We start from the raw sequence: 15,924 nt of genomic DNA, 5'->3' as shown, positions 1-15,924 counted from the left end.
TGAAAATTGCTCAGGTGTCTATGAATAAATAAACTATATTTTACATTAAAATGTGCAGTAGAACATTGCCTTGCCTAGGAAATAAAACCCTAGTGCTTTTAAAAAGTCTAATATAATGCAGTTTTTTACTGTTTTATTTAATGGAAGAAGCTTGTCATCGAAGTTTTACTTGGTTTGCACTTTGATGAGTACTTTCTAGTAGCAATAGTCTACAGAATTTACCACGCCTCTGGCCAGAAAACTATGTTCATCATTCCCAGGCCGTAGAGAACTGGCTCTAACAGCAAAAACACTCTGTGCTCCCATTACACAGCAGTGATTTCCACTGACAAGTTAAAATATATTAATGAGATTCTATTCAATATTAGCTACAGTGCCTGACCTAATACCTGGTTTAGTTACTGGCTTCCTGTTTGTCTGGAATCTTTAGGTAAGCTGATACAAAAGACATGTGGTTGCTTTAGGTCTAGCGTAAGTGGTTGCAATGGGAGTTGCAGCCACTTACACAGTTTGAGCCGTAACTGTAAAATGCTGCACAAAATGAGCAGATTTACATATCCTGAATGAGTGCTGATTAGATTGGTTGCTTCTCCTTCGTAGCAAAAATTATTCTTCAGAGAGCAAAATCTCTTTGAAACGTTTTCTTTATATTCCAACATGGGCCTGTCCATACCCAGGAAGTAGTTTATATCACCTTTCATTAACAGGGGTGTAAGCCAAAGGCAAAATGCTCATCCTTCTTGTTAGGAGTCGAGATTTATCTCATGGAATGTAGCAGTTGCCGTGGTTTTCTCAAAAGACTTGTGAATTGCCACAGTGTTCAAGCATAATGTCCCTTTTGCGGCTGTAGTAAATTATGGGAAGAATTGAATGTGCATATTAAAGTTTGTACATTATAATATCTGAAAACATAGTTCCCAGAGAGGTCTTTCATTTTCTGGGAGAAGAATCCTATATCAACTAGCGAAGATCATGGAGGAGCTGAATTCTTTATGGAATCGAACTGTGTGTTCATAAGCACCTTTCACAGCAATCCCTAGTCCATTTACTTTGCTAGTGAGCAAAGAGGTAGCTCAGTTGGGGGGTTGCTGCTAGTCTGTGTGGATTCTGTGTTCATGCAGAACTCGCATGTCCATGCATATCATCAACAAGTAAATAAAAGAGTCTAAATCTGAGTCCATGATCTGGGAAAATTGTTGCTGTTAGTGTTTATTTGTCAGTGATGAGAACAGCTCAGAAGGGCAGCTGGGCAGGTTCACGTGAAAGGCAAAATGTGAATTGAAAAATGGATGAAGTGTGGGAGTTTTGCTGCAATGGAAATTTGTGCCAGAATTCAGTGAGATACAGTGGAAAAACTGCAGAGTTTTCTGCAGAATGAAGTGCAATAAGTTAGAGTACTGGTGATTGAGTGAAGAAATTCCATCTAGTGCAATTTTGCATTGAGGTGGTTAGATATTATGGTGTAAAGCAACCGTTCAGAACTCAGATAGGAGAGGGCAAAGCAGATCAATGATTACAACACAGTTAAGGGACAGTGTTTGACTCAAGGCATTTGTAAACTGCTTAACTAAGGAGTCCGTATTAAAAGCCTCAGCTTAAAGGTGAGCCTGTGGCATGAGAAGTAGTAGCAGAAACCAGTAAATGGCTGAACTTAGGAATATGAGCACTCATCAGCAACAAAAATGAAATAGCCTAGCCTCTTCTCTCACCCATCTTTTTTGACAAAGATTTATGTAGCATAAAGGCAAAGTCTTCCCATCAATTTCCAAGAGCAGTCCTAGTGATATCTTATAGAGAAACAGATTTGCAGCAAAACTGATGCTGATTGAAAATTACTTTAAAATAACAGTGACCAGATGAAAGATTTGAGCATGGAGGAAATTCAGTTTTTTGGACTTGCAATCTACTTGTGTTTTCCTGGTGTTATTACACAAAATCAAAAGGAATCTTATTTGCAGTGATGATTTCTTTTTTCATTTGTGACTGTCGTTTGTTGCATTTCTTCAGGGCTGCTGGGGTCAGTTCCTATCAGAACTTTATAAAACTCAATAAAATAGTTCTTTGTTATTCTAATAGTGATATGCAGTGTTGGTATAATGCAACAGAAGTAATACAAACCTCATACAAACTCATTACAGCATGTAAGAAGTTTCCATAGAGGGTTTTTTCCGCTAATATTTAAATGCATTACAGAGTTCTCATGTTTTCGCATACCTGTATAGTAGCTCTCGGCAGGGATTTTGCAGGCTATCCCCAGACTTTCAGAGATGGACGTGTGGTGACCCCAGCTGAGTGCAAACAGAGGAATGCCGGACAAAGTGACAAGGTTGTGACTACTTTGCCTCCTTTCCAGTGCATAGCAATTAAATATTCTCATTTTGTTGGTATTATTTTTCTATAGTATTATTCTTCTAAGCTTCTGTTGTGTTATGCATGCACAGACATGCACACTCAGAAGTCTTCTGCAAAAATTTCCGTTGAATCTCTGGCAGCTTAGAAGTGTTAGGATTGCCACTACACTTTGTGATCTTTCTTCAATCTTTCGTAGTTGAAATTATAGAATGTTCTCCAAATTTGTTTCTTCCTATAATGTTGTAGAAATTTAACACATTTTAATCGTTTTCAGGCCTTAGCCCTAAGTTATTGGCAAAATGCATTTTCCAAACAGCTTTGAATGGTTAGCCCTAGGTGGTAAGTGCATCTGAAATGCATTAATATCTGCAGATTATTGGACCTGGCTTAAACCTATGTTCCCCAGCCAAACAGTCAAGGAATATGGACAATATATTTTCTGGAAATTAAATAAAGAAATAGCAGAAATTCATATCAATTTAGTAGATAATAACCCAAATGACACAGGTGATTTTGTATGAATGAGCTAGCTGTCTGAGGAGCATGTTTGTGGAGCTTTTATGTTCTAAACAGCTTTGGAATTCTTAGATGTTGACAAACTGATACGTACAGGCTTCTTCAAGACATGTGAGAAGCAGAGCAAGAGAAGGCTTCATGCTGCCTAATTTTCAAAGAGTTTTCGTTAGTATCTCTTAGTTCTTCCTTATAAGACACAGGGATAGTCTACTCACAGGAAGCTCTTGGAGGTAGTTCTTCTCGTCTTAAATATCTATCCTATGACTATCATGGGGTAAAAGTAGGCCCCTTTTGTTTAAATCTGTCAGTTGAACAACAAATTTGCTGTCTTCTGAATGAATCTGTCCACAGTCGCAGGCTGTATTATGAAATGTTGTAGTAACTGTGCATATCCAGAGCACTATTTACACTAAGCCAGTCTATGAAAATGTAAATGCCATGTCAGGCAGTGGACCATATCTTTCCAGCTGCATCTCGTCTATCTTCTTGTGGATATAGACAATTCCTAAGGCATCCAGTCCTGTTTTCTTGAAAGAGCAGCCAAACTACTTAAAGGATTAATAAATGCTAATCACTGGGAAAGTTTCTGCTTTTTATAATGCCATTTTCAATTAATGAATAAGTGTGCCTTCCAGGGAGCCCATTAGAGCTTGGTTGAATGTGATATTGGGGTCTGAATAGACAGCAATCTCAGAAGGACATGCAAGTATCGTGTTTGAATTCAGAGTATGCAGCAGGGTCATTATTATTTTCCTAGACTCATTCACCATGTGCATGCAGATGTTTTGGGAGTTCTTCTTGTTCTTTTTCATCCTCTCCTCATTATCATTTGGTGCCATGGAGGAAACACAAGCGCAGTCAGTTATTTCCAAGACAGTGATGAAGCTGCCTGTGACGTGCTGGAGAAACTTTTCTCAACCACCTGTTGCTGTTTTGGAATGGTTGGAAATTTAGTGAGCCCCTGAATGTGCTCCACCATGTCATTCAGGAAATGAGTAAAGCACTTAAACAGAGAATATTAACTGATCACCGTGATATACCACAACTGACACCAAGTAGATGCAGAATACTTTCTATGAAACGCAAACTTCTTGTCTCTCTTTTATCTCATAACTTTTATGATGTGATACATACAAAGCATCACTTGCTTACTAAAATGGAAACCATTTATACCCTCATTCATTGTAATGTCAGACATCTCTAAAATATCAAAATCAAAAAAAATCTCCGATCAGGAAATATAAAAATGTTGCATTTTTTGTGTCATTTAAGCACTACAGTCCTCGGCTCCATCACTGCAGAGGGAAGCCTTCGGCAGACCACAAACTTCTTATTAGTAACAGTACTTTGCAGCTTCTGGCTTTTCTTTAGCATTTCTGGCATTTCTCTCTCCTTACTCCCCTCCATTTTTAAGACAACTACTGAAACAAAGCTGGTGCGTGCAACTGAGATTTTACTCTATCTTGTTCAAGAAAACTGCTGTTGAATGATTAGACAACAAGAAAGACAGACTTCCTTGCCCTTCTGCCTTTGGGAGGGAGGGACAATTTTCTGTGTTCTCAAATCTAGGGGAACTGACTGATTCAATACATTTGCCAATATGCAGCCACCTGTATTCTTTTATACAGTTACTTTGGATTGACTTCACTGGGACTGTGCCTGAGCAAGGTTTCAAAGGAACGTGGATAAAGATATGGGAATTTGAGCAGTGCTTTTTTTCCTTTTTTCTTTTTTATTCTTTTTATGAAAGCAAGAGCAGTTCTAATTTCAATCTATATATGAATTTCTTTTTCTCTCCCTAGTCAAAGATCTTATCCATGACCTTCATAATGCCATGGAAGGACTGAAAAACGTGGTGTTCCATAGAAGCTTTTTCTCTCTCTCTCTTTTTTTTTTTTAAAGCTGTAGAAGGCTTGATACTCCTTTCATCTAGTGACTTTTATTAAAATGAATCTTTCAGAGAAAATAAAAGGCAAAATTTTCTATCTGTGCGCATAGTAGTTAGTCTCCTGAATCCTTTAGACCCTGTAGAAGAGAGATACTGTAATGCTTATTTTTTTGCTCCTTGTTCTTTCTTTTGGCATCTGGTAGCACAATGAAAAGAAATCTAAAGTAAATGGCTGTTTCAAGTGTTTCATTTTGGAGCTTAGTGCTATTCGCCACCTAGAGGAAGGTTCTTCAAATCCCTCTTTCCCTCAGGAGTTCTTAGGAAGGTAGAGTACATTTTCTTAATGCATTTTCCCTTTTCTGTTTGTATAGGATCTGTATTGCTATTCTTCTTCCTGTTTTTCTTCTTTGCCAGTGCCTGTTACCAGGAAACTTGCACTGCCTATACCTCTCTCTTTCCATTGTTTCCAGGAGTCAGTCATTCTTGCCAGGCTTCAGTTCCTCTTTCTCCCATCGGTCGCCATGCTCAGAACTCTATTCCAGCCTGAACTCAAGAGGGGGAGAGGGCCAGCTGACCTTGTGATAGACATTTCTGATTCCTGGATACAGAGAGGTGCTGGACATGTTACTGCAGCAATTGAAAACTGTGGGAATTCAGCTTCATACCCTGCTTTATAGAAACTTATACTTCCTAATACACATTTGCCTCAGTTGTCATGTTTATTGAAATATTCAAGTGAACTAATTTCCAACCTTTCTTCACTTGCATGACAATGTTGTCAAGAGTGGGCCATCTGTCTGAGTAGAAGAAAATGTGCAATGCAGTATAGGTCAAATACTGAAAAGTAGAACATAATGATGCATAGTCTGGTTGAATATGGGAACTGATGTAAAAAACAGGATTTAGTCACTTGCATTTGGAGGGATAGTTTTCAAAAGCAGGTCCATGCACAGATAGGTTTAAAAAAAAAAAAAAAAAAAGACTGAGTATTCATTGTCCAGAGTGGAAGAAGTATGGAATCAAACATATATCTGTATGCATACCATTACGTATCTAGCTTTGTTCATTTCTTCCTAGCTGTCTCTTTTCCATATGCTGTAGCAGTAATCACTTGCACAGGGTAGACATGTAATTTCCCAAACTTAATTTTGAAAATCAAGGCAAGAAAGTGAAATCATCATTAACACTGGATGGTATGCTTGTGGCAGGAGTGCTTACTGGGGCATTCTTCAGGATATATGCAGTTCTTAATAATCCATCAGAAACTATATACTTCAATTCATGAAAGCTTTCATTTTCTTTCCTGGAAAAGGCTAAAACATAAGTAACTGAAAAACAGGATGTGAATTTTATTTCCCCTAAAGCTATTACTAGTTGGAAGTTTGAGCTTGTTAGGATCTATTTCACAGCATCTGTTTTATAACATCATTTAATTTTTCTTTGTATCAAAAAAAAAAAAACCCCCAATCCAGCCTTTCAAATCAGCGTCCATTGTTCAAGCAGGCAGAACTTTAAAAAGGAGAGAAAATTAGGCTCACTGAAAAGCAATAAATGCTGTACAAAGTAGGGCTAGTTGCAAAGGCTTCAGGTTTTAGACAGGTTTAAAGGTAGTACGTTCCACTTCTTTAACTCTTAATGAATCCCAAAGGCTAAATGTGTGTTTGGAAATTCAAAACCAGAACTGTTTTTGGAAGTTTAGAGACTGACTAGGGAGTAAAGATATTGTTTCAAAAATGATCAGAGAACCTGTTTAACTGGCCATATTTGGAGCCAATTGTGAATTGGTATAAAAAGCCTTAACAAAGACCATATAAAATGGGTTGTTTTTTAAATCAGATTTCCTTTTACCCTGCTCACTTCCTTCTTGTGAGCTGAATACTATAGTCTTTCTGAGAGCAAAACTCCCATGAACTTCAGGCTATATGTGAAGTCCTCTAATGTCCTTCCACAGTAAGAAAAAGTATGAGGTGCAGTTCTCTGACTTGTATACTGTAAGGCTGGTTGAATTTCTGAGAAATCACTTCACTGGAATTGAGTCCCACAGACTCCCTAAGCAGAGGCAGGCATGGCATGAGCAAGTACAGCTTCATTGATTGCTGCAGGGTTGCACCTGTTTTAAAGACCCCCCTGAGAACTTGGCCCTCCCTCCTTTCCAGAACTGCGGTATTTGGGCTAGATTGCAGTCTCAGAAACAAAGCCTGAAGACAGCAGATGGCAATTTCTGGAAAATCAGCACAGGCATCACTGAATCAAATCCAATCTATTATAACCTCATTGCTGCTATTCAAGTTGCCACACATCTGGGTTTTTGTTTGTTCACTAGCTTTTGTCCTTTGTATCTCCACTTCTGTAGGATTCTTTCAGAAGCATTAAAGAAGGAAAGCGCACCATACTGTTTATGTTTTAAATATGCCTATGAGTGAGTCAAGATAATATTTAAGACAAACACACCTTGGTCTCTCGAAGTGATTAAAATGAGGACACTTCCATGTCAGTTGTTGTCAGCAGGGACAGTTTGGGGTCTCCCAGGTTCTGTGACTCCTGAGGACTTTGTGGGCTGCACCAAGCTAGAGGCTGGGAACCCCATGAGGACTTTTGACTTGCAGGAGGGAGTTTGGAAGCTCTGAGGCTGCCTGTAGGTTGCACGTTGGAGCGTGTGGTTCTTGTCCAGGCCACACAGCTAGGTTTTTTGTGTATGGAAACTGTGGCCTGGATATTGCCCTGCAAAATAATTGTGATGGGGCCAAGATGCAAACCCAGACTTGCAGGCTGCTGCAAGTGCAGTGCTGCTGTGTCCAGTAGCTTGGTGGTCCTAAGCCCAGAGGTGCTGTCAGTGCCTCTGGATTTTCTACTGCTAAGTCAGGATTTAAGTGACGGTTTGAGTCTATGTTGTCAAAATCCTCTGCAGAAATTCTAGATGCTTTGACATGGTTTACCAACCCAGAAATGCCAACCCTGGAGTCCAGGCCTTGGGACTTTTTGACTGGCAAGTCAGCGCCAGGGGAAGATGAGTGTTTTCTGGCCCCATAGCAAATGTGCCAAACAGCCCTGGAGACCCCCAGCTTCCAGGGCCTCTGCACTGGAACAGACATTGTATAAAACATTTTAGGCTCAGTGAACGATACAATAAGGGGGAGGGAGTTTGACGTTTAAACTACTCTAACTAGTTATAGTGCATATCAGGTTCAGATAAGGATCAAAATGATTTAAGCCTTTGTTCCTTGCAAATTCATGGTCTAAAGTTGTTTTAGTCTACTTTCTATAATTAACCTAGAGAAGATAATGCAGTAATCTGGTGCAAGAGGAGAAAAATATAGTGGCCAAAGGATAGTTTCAAATATTTTTTGAGGAGACCTCTTTCACAGTTTATTTCTGCAGAGGGAGCAATTGGCCCATATATGTTTTACGGCTTTAGCAACAGTAAAATAATTTATCCATAACTTTGAATATTTTTAATTAGAAGCTAAATTTAATCCCTCTTTAAAGAAAAGATAGTGGTTATGAGTGGTTTTCTGCAGCACAGGTTTCTTTTCGGGTGAACACTAATCTGAATGGGAAAAATGTGTTATATTCATTAGAAGACCAACTATAAAAGGAAGACCCTTCTGTGTGAAAACAGAGAATATCCAACTGTTGCTGTTCTCTACTGCATGCTTATATTACTGTAGAACTGTACTCTGGGCACTGGAAGTGGAGTAGGCCTGCATATGAGAACAAGGTGTTAAATAATTGTGTTGATGTGTGTCTCAGCTGTGCAATGAAGGCTCATTCTGAGTGCTGTATTGGAACTATGTTGTTAATAAACCTATATCAAATTAGTAGTGATTAAAAAGCAATTAGCATGGCAAACAGAATTTTAACTGTTGGACTTCTTGTAAATGCAAGTCCAAGTCTTAGCCAATTACAGGTCCTATAGAAGTTGCAAGAAGACAGTGAGAGTGAGCAGTGTCTCTTAGGTTTAGCCTTTAATATTAAAGTTAGTCTCTGCCTCATCCTATAAAAGCTGTGATCAGCCTGAAACAACCAGTTGTGAATGTGTCTAGATAATAATCTGCATGAAAAATTGTCAGCCTCTGAAGTGAATTTCCTCACCTTCTAAGGGTTTTTTTTCTTTAATGTGAACTCCATCAGAATTAATAGTTATGCTAGGTGCACAGCATGTCAGTTTAGGGCCCTTTTCTATTTCAGATATTCTGTATTATCAGATAAGAGGCAAAAATTGGCTTTAACAAGGTTTGTGAAAAGTAGCATATAATTTGTTTTGTGACCCAGTAGTAATTCTACATTTGGCGAACACATGAGGGTGAAAATGAGAAAACATAGAGGTAGACACTTAGTCTCTTAAAATATCATCATCTCAAGCTATTAAAATTATTCTTAAAAATGAAAACAAATCACTCCTTTAAAATGCAAGCAATCCACAAGCTTGTTGATTTTTTTAATCCAAATTGCCTGTGTTGTATGATTGATGCAAATTGCTCCAAGCCCTCATAATAAATGAACTTAGAATGCTGAAATTCATCTAGTTGACTTCCTCTGCCGTGTGGTGTTTTCTAAGCAGTTATTTCATAATAAGAATGCCAAAGGGTTAAACCAAAATGCACAAGGAGTCAGCATTCACTGATGGCTTTTTATACAGCTGCCAAACAGTATTTCAAAGGGAGGAATTGCTTACTCTCCTTTCACAACCTACCTTTTTAACATTTCTCTTTCTAGATTTTATGTTCCTTGCCTCTGCTTGGCAAAACAGCTTGTGGTAGATTTTTACTATTTGTTTTTATGGTAAGAAATTGTAGTGGGATGTTTAGAAAAGCATTATAAATCTTGGTTACTCTGATTCCTTGCATTCCTTTCAGCATTTCACAGTAATTTAGAAGTAATACTGAGCTTTCTTAAGCAAGATACTTAGGAGATGCTGCAATGAAGCCCACAACTGCAATGATGTCAAATCAAAGTGCGGCCCCTAGCCGGCCTTTACCCTTGCTTTCCTGCAGCAATGTGCCGGCTAATTGCCGTGTGTTTAAAACAAAAACTAAAAACCCTTAGTCCTTGGTTTTCTAACTCCATTGCTCTGTGACTGGCACCGTGTTTGTGTGAAAGACTAATTGAAGTGGTTTCTCCCTTGCCTCTGCATTAGAGGGATATCAGCATGCCTTACTGACAAGAAGCTGTTTGTTTTCGTTACATTTTATGCATCGTTGACAGTGCTAATCTTAATAGAAACTCATTTACATTCTTGTTACTGAGTGGCAGAGAGGATAACATAAAGCCAGAAGTTGGCAGCATTTGCAGGACAGGGTTGCAGGATGCAACAGGCAGGCTGAATGGGCATTGCTTCTGCTGCAAATGTTCCTCTTCCGAGTAACTGAGACAGAAACCGCGGAGACAAACCTGCTCTAGTTGTTACCTGACTGTGAGTGGTGCAGAAGTATACTTAGTGAGCGTTTTCAGTTAATGTCTTATGCTGTGGTTTTACTCAAGAGATTTCAGATCTTACAGCAGACAGTGCTGGGTTTCAAATTATCTAAGAAAATGTGTTGTATTTTTACTTAAAAACTTAGTTCAGATGGCAAATCAGATCTGTGTTTTCAGCTACTTAGCCTCACTGGCACTAGGTAGAGGGAGATTTCACGTCTCTCTTAGTGTAGCTAAATCTGAACTCCTGCCGTTTGTTTTGTTTGTGATAAGAATATGCTGTTGGATCATGTTCAGCTTGGCATCCATCATAACCCCAGGTCTCTCTCAGCAGAGCTGCTACCGGGCCAGTCAGTTCCTAGTTTCTACTGACGCATGAGTTATTCCTTCCCACATTTGCTGATGTTTTCAAGCTTTGTGTCATAGATCATCTGCACTCTGCTTATGCTGATTAAGCTACCAGCCTCCTCCATTATCCATTCCACTAGCTGTTGCAAAGCACCTTTCCCTTATCTTTTTAGAGTGAAGGCTGGGACTGTTGAGGTGGGACTTCTTTTGTTTTTTGTTTTGTTTTGTTTGACGGAACTCATCTTGCAGTAAGCAACTGGTATAGTCTTGAGCCAGGTATCAGAATCTGATCCAAAAGCTGGGCATCACCCTCTGATTAACATTTCTAAGCCTTACCACTGAAAAGATTGAATCATGTAGTTGGTGCATGTTTCATCTACCAGAAGTTGTAATTAGCTAGGCAAGAAATTAGCCCTAGTAACCTTTGTATTAAAACAATTTGAGGCTGTTGAGTATTTCCTCATTCTAAAACAAATGATTGAAACTGCACTGTTCTTCACTTACTGACTTGAAAATGCTTAGCTCTGTAATGACAACCTTATGTTACTCTTGCTGATGTGCACTGGTCAAAGACTCACATAAACTGTAGGGTCATTTTCTAATGGCAGTAAGAAACGTGCTTCTGTGTGACCTATTTCTCTTAATTTATTTCCTTGTCTCTTTTGCATGGTGTGTTACTATATAGCAATTCTGAACCATAGCCAGCTAGAACTTCATGTGGGAAAACTTACTACTTTGTTTTATTTTTACTGTCTAAACTGTTGAACTTGAACTGTGAACTTGCTGTGGGCCTCCCTGTAACCACGGGAAAGATTGCTCTAGCTACCGCTATTTTAGCCGGTTTGCTAGAGACCTTGCTTACCTTGAACTGTTAATAATAGACTGTTGATGACAGCCCAGATAAATATGCAAGAACACTTCCTAATTTCCTTGCCCAATGCAGCATACCTGTATTTCTATGCAGGTGACTAGTGGAGTGGAATGTTATCCAACTGCTTATGTTCTCTGTCTCCATATGCTGTCAGTAATTATGTCAATACGGGATTATGACACATCTGTATTTTTAGCGTTTTACAGAGGCATTTGATGGGGATTTTTTAGTCGTTAATAAGGGGTATTGTTTAAAGGCTTATAAATAAATCTTTGTTAATTTGGTTATACTACTGATTTTTAAATTTATGATGTCCTGTGGGTAAATCTTCTTGATTCCAATTTATGTGAAAAATATAAGGTTACAAAGCAGGAAACGTTGTTCAGGAAAGTTTGTGAAGGAAAACATATGGCTTATTATCCTTCATTATCCCCCATTCAGCCATGGAGATAGGAAAAAAAAAAAAAAAAAAAGTATCGTTACTGCCCTGCTATATGCTGCTGTGCTGCAGCTCAGCTTAACTCCTGCTATTTGTCTTTTCCATTTGTACAAATGAATGGGCAGGAAGAGGGCAGAACAGAAAGGAAATAAGAAAAACTGCAGCTCTTTCCCAGCCATTCACCAGCCAGAGAAGTTGTCTGGGTGCAGGGAAGTGAAGTAACTTACTGTCAGAAAGAGTTGGGAGAGTGCCATGGTGCTGGGAGTCTCCGACTGGCATTTCACTCTTGGTCTGCTTTTTTGGGGTGATGTAGCTAAATATCTCCTGTGAAAGCACAGTGAATCAGCACTGCCCGCCCTCTCCTTTTGTCGTTATTTTGTAGTACCCTCACCCCATCTGCCCATCCATTTATGTGCTGCAATATAAACTGCCTCATAACACATAGCCGAAATGTACTGTTCTTTTTTAATCTAGGAATCACTCAGAACTCCCCTTCTGCCTCACTCTTGTTTTGATATTCATTTGGTGAATTATACTATAATCCAGGTTGCATATTAACAGTCCTTAACCTCATAAAAAGTGTTTGAGCCTTTTACTTCATTTGCATTTCATATGCTGTGTGATGGCTTGCTATAAGAATTTATGCTGATGAAAATTACCCATGATGAGAAGTATGTCTGTATAACTGTTGCATCACAGCTGGAGAGCTGTGGGCAATCCAGGGAAAACACTATCCAAAATAAACATGCATAATTACCTACTGCTAAATAAATAATCTAACATCCTCTCGTATTATACTTTTAAAGGGTGAACCAGGTTTCATTGGTCCACAAGGAGAACCTGGGTTACCAGGGCTACCAGGAACAAAGGTAAGGTTATTTAGCCAACACTTTATTACAAAGCCCTCAGAGCCAAAGTCAAATTCAACTTGCCTAGCATGTAGCAAAGATTGCGTCTGTATTAGTGGTATAAGAATCTTTTATCCAGGAATAAATAAAGCATTTCTCAGAATCCATTTTTGGAAACGCCCCAGAAAGCTTAGAGTTCAGGGTAAAATGTAGTGCTTGGAAATGTGAAAAGTCATAGTTCATGAACTACCAAGCATTTTTCTTTGTAGCGATGACCTCAAAAAATGTGAGCACAGATGCTTTATCCATTCGTGACTTGTTTAAATTCATTGGTTCCTTTTGTTAATGTCAACATCTCAAAAGTCGTTTGTTCAAGAAGCAGAGCATGACTGTCTGGAGAAGCTATATTTCCATAATCTTGTTTAAAAAGGGTGGGGGGAGTGTGTGCAGATATTAGAACACTGATGCCACACACTTTACTTTGAAAATATAGGTTCATTAAATGAGAGTTGGGTTTTTTTGCTTTCTAGGTGTTTTTTTTTAGCCACTGTGTGGCAAAGTTAGAATATTGTGAGTCCAAAAATAGCCTGAACTAGGCCTCACAGTTTGGGAATCATTATTCCATTTTTTTCAGAATAGAGAGGAAAATTCTTCATAAATCCCATTTCCACTTTAAAGCACCTCTGCTTTCATCTTCAAGAAGGGTCTGTTTACTCAGGGTAAACCTCTTCAACCCATTACAAGTTGTAGATAAGCTTGAAAATGTTTTCTTCTGAGGGTTTGGTTTCTCTTGCCATGCTGAGTTGGTTGTATACTGAAGATGGTGCAGTATTTGGTTATATTTTTGTGTCTGCTGCCACAGGGTGACAAAGGGGACTCAGGCCCCTCTGGGAAGGGTGAGCGAGGTGAACCTGGAGTTCCTGGACCAAAGGTCAGTCTGATTTTACACTGGAAATATTTTGTTAGTTTTAAATCTGTGAACACATCTTTTTCTGCTGGAAAACAGCATAGAAGCTTGGTGAGTGAGCTTTTAAATGGAAATACAGTCAAATATTCCAATTTAGTCCAGAAGACAATGGCAGTTTTGTGTTCACAGCTGTAGAATTGCGATCTAAATGAACTCTGTTTGGTCTACAAAGTAAAGACACTACCTACATACACGGTCATGGAGTCAGCATAATTTGTACCAGCTAAAGTCGTGCCCTCTTCAACTTTCAGTATCAGTCTGAACTCTTTGACCATTGTAGCTCCCAGGCTGAAGCAGAGAAAATCCGTTTTGCATGCTGTTTTCTAATTCTGTAAGAAAGAGAGATCATTCTAACCACATTTTAGTGTTTTCTTAATGTTTTTCACTATGTAGATACCATCAGGTTTTCTTTTCCTAATACATCCTGAAAACCCTAAGGCCCCTTAGCCAGTTAGTTTCTTATTCATCTGAGCTTGTGGGAAAAACCATTGTAACACTTTAGTCTCCTTATCTTAGGATATTTAACTGTTTAACTATTGCTTATTTATAATTTTTCAGGAGCTATGGAATGAACATGGGTCATTCCTCCAAACCAGTGTTCATGATATCTACTATTCACTAATACCAATACTACCTTTCCTTTTGAAGGATGCAATCTGTGGCCTTTGCATGCTGATATGAAGGGATATGTTGCTCTAGGTGCTATTAAATTCAGTGCCCTTACAGATTCATGATCTTGATCACGTGAAATGAAGTGTTTCTGCTGATCCATACTGTAGTTAGTCATTACTAATTTCTTTTTCTCTGCACTCTCATTCCTCTATCATTTTTCTCCTGTACATCTTCCATCTTCCTTCAAACAGGGGAAAACAGGTGAACCTGGATCTAGAGGCCCGAAAGGGTCAAAGGTCAGTAGTAACCAAACTGTCTTTACTGGAGTAACTAACACAATGATATCTAGGATAAAGAATTTGTAACATCTCACAGGAACTTCACTTATCATAAAAATATACTGTAACAGATCTGCAGACAACAAGTGCAGTTTTCTTTATAAATAAAACATTCTGACTTTCAACTTTAGCTATTAGAATCAAATCCTTTATATTTTAAACACTGTGATTGTAATTTTTCAGTCTGTTGTAACAACTGTTCCTTTCTGTTTGCTCTGGTTTTCCCCATGCTACTTAGCTTTTCTGAGGGCAGCTGATGTAGGTTAATTCACCCAAGTGCCAGGAATCAGCTCCTGACTATGCCTGTGGAGATTTAATTAGTTTTTGCAAAAATTTTGTGGATCCACCCTTTGATCTGTTAGGAATGATCTGTATCCCAGGACTGCAGGCTGAGAAATGCTGGCCAGTGAGTCCTGTGAGTGCCTACAAAGGCAAGGCTTGTAGGATGCATTACTACTCTAGCTGCTCGAAAGACTACTTTGATCCTGTCCCGTAAGTGCCCCTTAGCCGCATTCACTCCCACCAAAAAGAACTGTTGGAAAGTGAGGGAGCTGATGAGTGGATTAACACAGCAGAGAGAGCAAAAGAGTAAATGAGTCTCTTGGTAGCCTCCAGTACCTGGGCACCTCCCAAACACACCAGAAAGATTCCCTTTGTATCAAAAAGGGCATAAAATTTTTCAGGAGGTTTACTTGCATAACTGTCTTGAAAATCTGGCCCACAGAAATCAGCCTAGTAGTTAGGAACTTCATTTTTGAGCAACTCCAGTGCCAGGTACATCTCTTGTTGCCAAGGCAACGCTGAAAGGAAAGATAGATGGCACCAGTTTGATTATGTCCTGCCATCAGTCTCCTCTCCATATTTTTTCATTACCTCCATGAAAGCTTTCTACTATTTTCTGTTTTCTATTGCCACCAGGTGAATTAATCATTCTCCCCCAACTTGTACCAAATGTTTATAGATCTCAACAGGAGCAAAAGTAGCAGCTCTTACCCAAATTCATTTTAAGTTAAATAAAAATATAAAAGCTTGCTAAGAAAGCAACTCAGAAGTGAAATGAATCGTAGTCACTGGATGTTGGGATATGAATACAAACATAAGCATATTTGAAATTCCCTCCACTGCTTGAAACATACTGCTAATAGCCAGGAGGAAAAAGCTGAGAGCAGGATGGTAAAGATCTTAATCCTACTGCAGTAAACTCTTTAATGCTGAAAGTAATGTAGTCTTTGTAGACTCAGAGCAATGAAGTTCAGAAACTTAGTGGAGTCAGGATCATCGAAAGAAAAGTTTGTGCATTTTGAAACGCCTTGGAAAAAGCTGTCGAGTG

General features: G+C 38.9%; 1 protein-coding gene and 1 long non-coding RNA gene across 2 annotated transcripts in view; one reads left to right on the top strand and one right to left on the bottom strand.

Moving 5' to 3' along the window:
- COL25A1 (collagen type XXV alpha 1 chain) overlaps positions 1-15,924 on the top strand; it is a 309,930-nt gene that overhangs the window by 259,320 nt on the left and 34,686 nt on the right. The window contains exons 21-23 of the mRNA XM_064510576.1: positions 12,636-12,698; positions 13,540-13,608; positions 14,508-14,552. Coding sequence (XP_064366646.1) covers positions 12,636-12,698; positions 13,540-13,608; positions 14,508-14,552 — 177 coding nt within the window. The remainder of the gene's footprint in view (positions 1-12,635; positions 12,699-13,539; positions 13,609-14,507; positions 14,553-15,924) is intronic.
- Positions 13,603-15,924, bottom strand: part of LOC135328165 (uncharacterized) — a 36,604-nt gene continuing 34,282 nt past the window's right edge. Inside the window, exon 6 of the long non-coding RNA XR_010388919.1 lies at positions 13,603-13,973. This is a non-coding gene — a long non-coding RNA (uncharacterized LOC135328165). The remainder of the gene's footprint in view (positions 13,974-15,924) is intronic.

This window comes from Dromaius novaehollandiae, chromosome 4, assembly GCF_036370855.1.
Source record: "Dromaius novaehollandiae isolate bDroNov1 chromosome 4, bDroNov1.hap1, whole genome shotgun sequence".
In the NCBI taxonomy this organism is placed as follows: Eukaryota; Metazoa; Chordata; class Aves; order Casuariiformes; family Dromaiidae; genus Dromaius; species Dromaius novaehollandiae.
The sequence above is the reverse complement of the archived record's forward strand: the minus strand, read 5'-3'. Positions and strand labels throughout refer to the sequence as shown.